Genomic DNA, 8,835 nt, shown 5'->3' with positions numbered 1-8,835 from the left:
ACTTCCGACGACTTATGCCTAAGAAACCCAGCGCAGATTTGGTGGCAAGTGCTTTGTGAATTCGGTGCTTGCCTCTCTGCGCTGCGTAGGCGTAGCATATATGAGATACGGTGGCATAAATATGCGCCGATGTCTGTGAATCCGGGCCATAATGTATAATAATAGTGTGTGACTGTGCGGGGACATTAGAGTGTAAGCTCCTCTGTTACAGACTGATGTGACTGGCTCAGTGTTCTCTATACAGCACTGCGGTATATGTCAGAGCTATATAACGAAATTCAAACATCTTGCAATGAAACGAGATTTTATTTTAGAACGTTACAAGGAAAAAAAAAGTAGAGCAGGTTCTAAAAAAAATTTAGCCCATTTTTCTCTTCGATAAAAATGCTCTGGAGCCTACACACGACCAATTAAAAAAATAGCATTTTTCTCGTCATTGAAAAACGGTCGTGTGTACGCAGCTTTAGATCTTCAGTAACTTGACACTAAGCAAGACCTTGCAACCCCCTATAGATTCAGGAGTCCAAAAGGAAAAATAAAAACAGAGGGCGCACCAACCTCACACATTACCTTACTTACTTACTGCTCCTATCGCAACGTGAGGAAGACACTTCAAAAACTGACGCATTTCGACAGTACGGCTCTGGGGAACAGGGTTACTACCCTCTATAATGCGGCAGCCATTTGAAGTGTCTTCCCCATGTTGGGATTGGAGCAGTAGACAAGATGATGTGGGACATTGATGCGCCAAATACCATATACTGTTTTATTTCTTCAATAAAGGTATTATGTAAGGCTGGTGCACCCTCCATTTTTGTAGTCTATTAGGACCTAGTGCTGGTGACATTATGGGTGCATGCAGGGGAAGGCTGGCACTATTGGTTATAGAGAGCTGAGCCCCCAGCTGGTCACCTAGCAGCAGTAATGCTGTATAACCTTCTCTGTTGACATGCTGATCGGCATGTGATCCAGGTGATGCTCCCAGTCAGATCTAATAAACACAGTATTTATTAGCATCAAGAGTACAACCACATAAATATAATCAACCGTATGATCAGCAGCCATGTGGGCTTTGATCAATAAAATCACTGATATTTATGACTAGGATTTGACTAAGAGCATCACCTGGATTGCATCCCGATCAGCATGTCAGAGAAGGGTCCACTGCTGCTAAGCAACCTGCAGGGAGCTCAACTGTCTACAACCAATAGAGATGGGCTCGGGTGTGTTTGAAATCATTCATTCATTCATTCATTCACATGCCCGATCCCGCCAGGAAGCCGACACTCCACAGTGCTAATCAATGTATGGGCTGCCTAAGAGCTAAGACCAGCCATAGACATCAAATCTCAGCTGGTTCAGCAGAAACTGGCTGAGATTTGAACCATTAATGAGCAGATTCTCTTATAATTATCACTAGTGGTTGCTGTATAGCCACTGGTGATAATCACTGTTTGTCGGGAGAATATAATTGCTGGGCAGGAGGGATATTCCCCTGTCACCGCTGTCTGTTGATGGGGGAATCATGCAAGTTTTTTCCTGCAATCTGTGGATGCAGGAAAGAAATTTGCACCGTATATTATCTGCCTAACTGAAAGTGAAAGTAAATTGTGAATGTTTTGAAAGAACAGGAGAGGGGGAGGGAGACAGATGGGGGGAGAGAGAAGGGATGGAGATAATGTAGTTCAGTGATTACAGTGTACTGCAGTCTGCAGTGCACACACTTAAACACGGTCCAGGCTAGAATATCTGGTTGTGTGAGCACTCACATTATGCAGTGATGGCGAGCAGAGGGAGGGGGAGGAATCCCCCGCAGAGCTGACTGGGGACGCTCTCCCTCTCGGGGAGCAAAATACAAAAATTGCAAAAAAAATGTTTTATTTTTTTGGGGGGGCACATGGTGGGGCACAGCATGATGTTGGGGGGGGTCAGGGCCCCCTCTGGCCCCCCCCTAGGGACGCCCCTGGGTGTGAACCAAGCCTAAAAGGCAGAATGCAGCATAAAAATTTAGATGTCACCAATTATTGTTATAAGCACTCATACCGTTACATGCCAGGTGTCTGTCCCCCAATCGTTTCCATTATATTATACCGAAAACACAGGGAAATCTCCCAGTGCATCATGGGAGGTGACTTTTTTTATTTGGAGAGGAACATCCACACATCTTTGCAAATGTTTAAATCTTTGCACATGTATCTAATTATTAGAGGCTTAATGCATTTTCTCCTTTCACAGAAAGGGTCATACAGTGTCCATAGTGGTAAGAGGATCATGGAATGTGGCCATTTCCCATACATGTTGGGGTTATCAGAGTTCTTTTTAAACCCAAGGAATCAGGATGCCAAGAGTTGTTGAGGGGGTGATCTCAAGAGTGCTCCTTGTTGACATCACTAGATCTCAAGAGTGCTCCTTGTTGACATCACTAGATCTCAAGAGTGCTCCTTGTTGACATCACTAGATCTCAAGAGTGTGGCGTAGTGACATCACTAGATTTCAAGAGTGCTCCTTGGTGACATCACTAGATCTCAAGAGTGCTCCTTGGTGACATCACTAGATCTCAAGAGTGCTCCTTGGTGACATCACTAGATCTCAAGAGTGCTCCTTGGTGACATCACTAGATCTCAAGAGTGCTCCTTGGTGACATCACTAGATCTCAAGAGTGCTCCTTGGTGACATCACTAGATCTCAAGAGTGCTCCTTGGTGACATCACTAGATCTCAAGAGTGTGGCTTAGTGACATCACTAGATCTCAAGAGTGCTCCTTGGTGACATCACTAGATCTCAAGAGTGTGGCTTAGTGACATCACTAGATCTCAAGTGTTACATAGCTATAGATGTCAGTTCCCTGAGGAAGTCCATTCCTAGACATGTCAGTTCCCTGAGGAAGTCTACCCTTTGCGCTAAGCGGTTTCCCAAAGTTCGGTTGGTTGTGTGCCACCATCACAACCGTTGGTCATGTTCGGGTTACCACCTGATCTTCGGCAAGTTGCCCCTCATGTAGATCTCACCTACACTAAAGTTGCAGCACTGGCCTGTGACCACCAAATCTCACGCGGTAATCCTGCCCCTTAGCCTGCTGATACCGAAAGTGCTGAAGTTGGGCTGGTCATCAATCCCCTTGCTTCTGGAGAACCAAACATTGTGGCAGCCACCAGCCGATCACTGGGTGCTTCCAGTACGACATTGAGGTAAATGGTAGCTTTGCCTTGGACTTCTGCTGCTTTCTCACTGGTTGGTCCTCAGGCTCCTCCCAACCAGGTCAACTTCAAACACATAACTGAAAGTGAAGGACAGATTGGGCCCCCCTCATAGTTAAGGTAAGTGGCTGCTCTCTTAGGTGCAACACTTGCATTTACCTTAAGGCTTTCCTTATAGTTAGCATGTTGCCTCTAGAAACTGCCAAAGACAATCATAACTAGCATGCTCCCACAAGGTAGGTCCTTGAAGGAGGACTTCCAATGTGTATCTGTGCCAAGCTCAGTCTTTAATTTGGGATCATACTATGGTGTGCTTTACATAGTCACAGTTTGCTAATGACGACAAAGGTCCCGGAGATGATGGTGGCAATGACGCTGTTGGCAACGATGAGGATGATATCAAAGATGCGGCCAGTGGCGGTGACGGAGGCGGTAGAGGGACTTTGTGGCTCTTCTGGTGGTGGACCAATTTAAATTTCGACTCGTAGTAGATGCCGCAAGTCCGGCAGGTGAAGCGTCTCTCCCTGGTGTGGATCCGCTGGTGGGCCTCCAGGTTGGCCTTGGTGTAACAGCCCTTTAGGCAGATTGAGCACATGAACGGCTTCTCGCCCGTGTGAATGCGCCGATGGACGGCGAGGTAGTAGGTGCTAACGAAGTACTTCCTGCAGATCTCGCAATATGGGTTCTCACCCCTGTGGCTGCGTTGATGCTCCACCAAATACGTCTTGGTGGTGAAGCCCTTCCCGCACTCGTGGCAAGGGTATGGCTTCTCTGGGCCATGAGTCTTTTGGTGGCTGAGCAGGTGAGCGTTCTGGGTAAAGGCCTTCCCACACTTGTGGCACACGAACGGCCGCTGACCTGTGTGACGCTTTAGATGTTGGGAGAGGTTGGCGAACTGGGAGAAGCACCTTCCGCACTCCGAGCACGGATATGGCTTCTCCCCGGTGTGACTACGCTGGTGGATGATGAGTTCCGCCCTGGTGATGAATGACTTCCGGCATTCGGTGCAGGAATAAGGCTTCACGCCTGTGTGGATCTTGCGGTGCCTCATTAGGCCACGCTGGTAAGAGAAGCATTTTCCGCACTCAGCGCAGGCGTACGGCTTGCTCCCTGTGTGAGTCTGCTCGTGTTTGGCAAGCTGGTCACTGTCAGGGAAGCGCCGCCCGCACTCGCCGCAGGTAAACAGCTCCTCTCCGCTGTGGATAGTCTGGTGTTTGAGGAGGTTGGCTTTGCTGGTAAAGCTCTTCCCGCACTCTGAGCAGAAATGAGGCTGCTCTTCGGGGTGGGTGGCCTGGTGGTGGTCATCAAATTCTGAGACGTTGGAAAAAGACAGGCCACACTCGGAGCAAATGTATGCACCATCCCCGGAGTTCAAATACTGCTCACCGCTATACATCTGCTCTTCCGTATCCGGCGTATATTTTGACTCTTCATCGAGTGTTTCTTCCTCGCTCAAGTCCGACTCCTCCTTAAGATCAGAAGGTGAATCCATTGGCATAGAAGCCTCAGGTGGGGAAAGAAGCTCTTCTGCTTCAGCCCAGAATGGTTCCTCCTTGATATCAGAAGACGTCAAAGACATGGGTGGAGAAACGTCCATCTGTGTGACGACATCTTCTTCTTTAGGTGCCGGAGTTTCTGCTTTAACATGATTGGCCACACATTGTGAATCAGTGGTTGTATCAAGGTCATTGTGTGGGAAATGTTCTCCTCGACACCAGGCAGGTTCTTCTTTAATGCAGGTAGTCTCTGCAGGATCTGATGAACGGTCAGGAAACGGGGGATCTTCTTCCTCCTTAACAGGAGTTGAGTTTTCCTCACCATCTTCTGCAGTATGGAGGTCCGTAGGATGATCGGAGGATAAAGTCCTAACAGGGACATCTTCACACGAGGTCTCTGTCCTGTCTGGCGTGGGAATCCTGTCACATGTGGGGCGGATAATAACTTTCTCATCTTCATTCTTCCAATCCGGCGATGGAGGATCATCAGAGTTGGGTTTTCCAGACAATAGATCTGTTGGGAGGAAAGCCATGATGGTGAGAGGATGGAGACAAAAAACTGGATATCATACAATATTCACACTTCCGCTGATGAATATTACGAAAGGGTTAACACAAGGATAGTGACGGCTTTACTTAATAGATCACCTCCCCTGGTGATGGGGAAATTTAGATTCCCTTATTAAAATTGTCTCACGGAATCTTAAAACAGGGTTTGACAAATTTGCTTGGAATCTAGGAGCGAGCTAAAAAAGTTAGGAGCCAGAAAACGCGCCGTCCCAACGAGCTTGCACGCAGAAGCGAACACATACGTGAGCAGCGCCCGCATATGTAAACGGTGTTCAAACCACACATGTGAGGTATCGCCGCGATCGTTAGAGCGAGAGCAATAATTCTAGCCCTAGACCTCCTCTGTAACTCAAAACATGCAACCTGTAGAATTTTTTAAACGTTGCCTATGGAGATTTTAAAGGGTAAAAGTTTGTCGCCATTCCACGAGCAGACATAATTTTGAAGCGTGACATGTTGGGTATCAATTTACTCGGCGTAACATTATCTTTCATAATATAAAAAAAAAAATGGGGATAACTTTACTGTTGTCTTATTTTTTAATTTAAAAAAGTGTAATTTTTTCCTAAAAAAAGTGCGCTTGTAAGACCGCTGCGCAAATACGGCGTGACACAAAGTATTGCAACGATCGCCATTTTATACTCTAGGGTGTTAGGATAAAAAATATATATAATGTTTGGGGGTTCTAATTAGAGGGAAGATGATGGCAGTGAAAATAGTGAAAAATTACATTAGAATTGCTGTTTAACTTGTAATGCTTAACTTGTAATACCAACGGCTCACCACCAGATGGCGCCTCCTTTATCCCGGACCCCATCATCGCCTTTATCCCGGACCCCCTCATCTCCTTTATCCCGGACCCCCTCATCTCCTTTATCCCGGACCCCCTCATCTCCTTTATCCCGGACCCCCTCATCTCCTTTATCCCGGACCCCCTCATCTTCTTTATCCCGGACCCCCTCATCTCCTTTATCCCGGACCCCCTCATCTCCTTTATCCCGGACCCCCTCATCTCCTTTATCCCGGACCCCCTCATCTCCTTTATCCCGGGCCACATCCTCTCCTTTATCCCGGACCACATCCTCTCCTTTATCCCGGACCACCTCATCTCCCTTATCCCGGGCCACCTCATCTCCTTTATCCCGGACCCCCTCATCTTCTTTATCCCGGACCCCCTCATCTCCTTTATCCCGGGCCACATCCTCTCCTTTATCCCGGACCACCTCATCTCCCTTATCCCGGGCCACCTCATCTCCTTTATCCCGGACCCCCTCATCTTCTTTATCCCGGACCCCCTCATCTCCTTTATCCCGGGCCACATCCTCTCCTTTATCCCGGACCACCTCATCTCCCTTATCCCGGGCCACCTCATCTCCTTTATCCCGGACCCCCTCATCTTCTTTATCCCGGACCCCCTCATCTCCTTTATCCCGGGCCACATCCTCTCCTTTATCCCGGACCCCCTCATCTCCTTTATCCCGGACCCCCTCATCTCCTTTATCCCGGACCCCCTCATCTCCTTTATCCCGGACCCCCTCATCTCCTTTATCCCGGACCCCCTCATCTCCTTTATCCCGGGCCACATCCTCTCCTTTATCCCGGACCACATCCTCTCCTTTATCCCGGACCACCTCATCTCCCTTATCCCGGGCCACCTCATCTCCTTTATCCCGGACCCCCTCATCTTCTTTATCCCGGACCCCCTCATCTCCTTTATCCCGGGCCACATCCTCTCCTTTATCCCGGACCACCTCATCTCCCTTATCCCGGGCCACCTCATCTCCTTTATCCCGGACCCCCTCATCTTCTTTATCCCGGACCCCCTCATCTCCTTTATCCCGGGCCACATCCTCTCCTTTATCCCGGACCACCTCATCTCCCTTATCCCGGGCCACCTCATCTCCTTTATCCCGGACCCCCTCATCTTCTTTATCCCGGACCCCCTCATCTCCTTTATCCCGGGCCACATCCTCTCCTTTATCCCGGACCACATCATCTCCTTTATCCCGGACCTCGTCATCGCCTTTATCCTGGACCTCGTCATCTCCTTTATCCCGGACCACCTCGTCTCCTTCATCCCGGACCACCTCATCTCCTTTATCCCGGACCCCCTCATCTCCTTTATCCCGAACCACCTCATCTCCTTTATCCCGGGCCACCTCATCTCCTTTATCCCGGACCACCTCATCTCCTTTATATAAAGCCCAGATCACCATGCCCGCTCCTCTTACCTGAAGACTGGAGCCGATTCTCCATCGTACCATCCTCGTATCCTTCTACACAGCTCTGTGACATCACAGCTCGACCTAGGATCAGAGAATGGAGGAAACGTCATCACATACACAGGATTTATAATAACTCCGCCCCCCCCTCCCCCACCCCAATCGATTACTCCCCCACCACCTACAACACCCGCTCTTCATTCCTAACCTCACAACATTAATTTTTCCAAGAGAAATATTTTTTTTATTGCATAATAATATCACTCAAAATATAGTTTTTAACATAATCAATAAAAAAAATGGCCATTAAATAATGGCATTTATTATAATATATAAATCAATCATTATCGTCAACATTTCTCTCTGGGATATTTTTTTCTCCAATATGTATAAATTAATTATCATTATTATACCAATGCTAAAAGTAAATAAAATAATAATTTTACGAATTTTTATAATTACCCTCTTAAAAAAAAATATTTATTATAATAATAATAACAATGAGAGTCGAGTTTGAGCGCCCCCTTGCATTGACTAATGTACAGCGGCCTCTACTGGCCGCCCCGCTGTACTGCGCCCCCCTCCATAGACTTCAAAGTGAGGAGTCCTCAGTCTCCGCTAACAAAGGGAACCTGTAGGTGAGACACCGGCCAGCTCCACCTATAACGGGCAGCACCCAGAGGAGGAAATCTCACCCGCTATCAGCCCTCCACACACACCGCCCTCTTCTCTTGCAGCGTTCTCCGCTCTCTGTCTTGGCCGGAAGTTGCTAATAAAGCATTTCCTTCCCCCGTGCGTTTCAGCCTGGCTCTGCCTGACAAGCGCTGCTGCGACATCCTGTGGGTGGGCTGGACAGGAAGGAGCAATAAAGAGGCGTGGAACGCAGAATGCGGAAGTGCGCTGGAACGCAGAATGCGGAAGTGCGCTGGAACGCAGAGTGGACAATAGAGAGTGGAATTATGGTAGGATGTGACTTAAATTGTACAATGAAGCTTTTCCCCGACATTCTGACCCTGCCTGGGCGGAGAGACCTGAACATGCTGCCTTTCATCCTATATATACACATAGTCATCATTTTATTAGCTTGTGTAGCTGCACAATAAGCAGTAAACACACAAGTCCCACATATTTAGGGTTGTCACCTCTTCCGAGGACAAAAAAAAAAAAAATACATTTCCTATTACAAACATTGGGAACAAGTCTATTTTTTTTACCAGCTAGGTGGTAACTAAGGATAAGCTCCGTCGTGTTCGCATAGAACACGTGCAGAGCCTGCCAGGAAGTGAGCACGGCGCTGCGGTAATCACAGCCAGGGAGACATTGTCCCGATGCTCGGCGACGGCTGCAGAG

The 8,835-nt window shown here is 48.0% G+C and overlaps 1 protein-coding gene across 1 annotated transcript; it reads right to left on the bottom strand.

Annotated features, from left to right (window-relative positions):
* Positions 1-2,119: 2,119 nt before the first annotated feature.
* LOC120909408 (zinc finger protein 883-like) lies at positions 2,120-8,363 on the bottom strand. The gene is made up of 3 exons (XM_040321174.1): positions 8,181-8,363; positions 7,495-7,569; positions 2,120-5,207 (listed from the first exon to the last, which is right to left on the bottom strand). The coding sequence occupies exons 2-3, from the start codon at positions 7,556-7,558 to the stop codon at positions 3,496-3,498; spliced, it is 1,776 nt and encodes a 591-aa protein (XP_040177108.1). The 5' UTR covers positions 7,559-7,569; positions 8,181-8,363; the 3' UTR covers positions 2,120-3,495.
* Between the last annotated feature and the right edge of the window lie 472 nt (positions 8,364-8,835).

The sequence above is a fragment of the Rana temporaria genome, chromosome 8 (genome assembly GCF_905171775.1).
Source record: "Rana temporaria chromosome 8, aRanTem1.1, whole genome shotgun sequence".
NCBI classification, from domain to species: Eukaryota; Metazoa; Chordata; class Amphibia; order Anura; family Ranidae; genus Rana; species Rana temporaria.
Note: the sequence above shows the minus strand (reverse complement) of the source record. Positions and strands in the feature narration are given on the sequence as shown.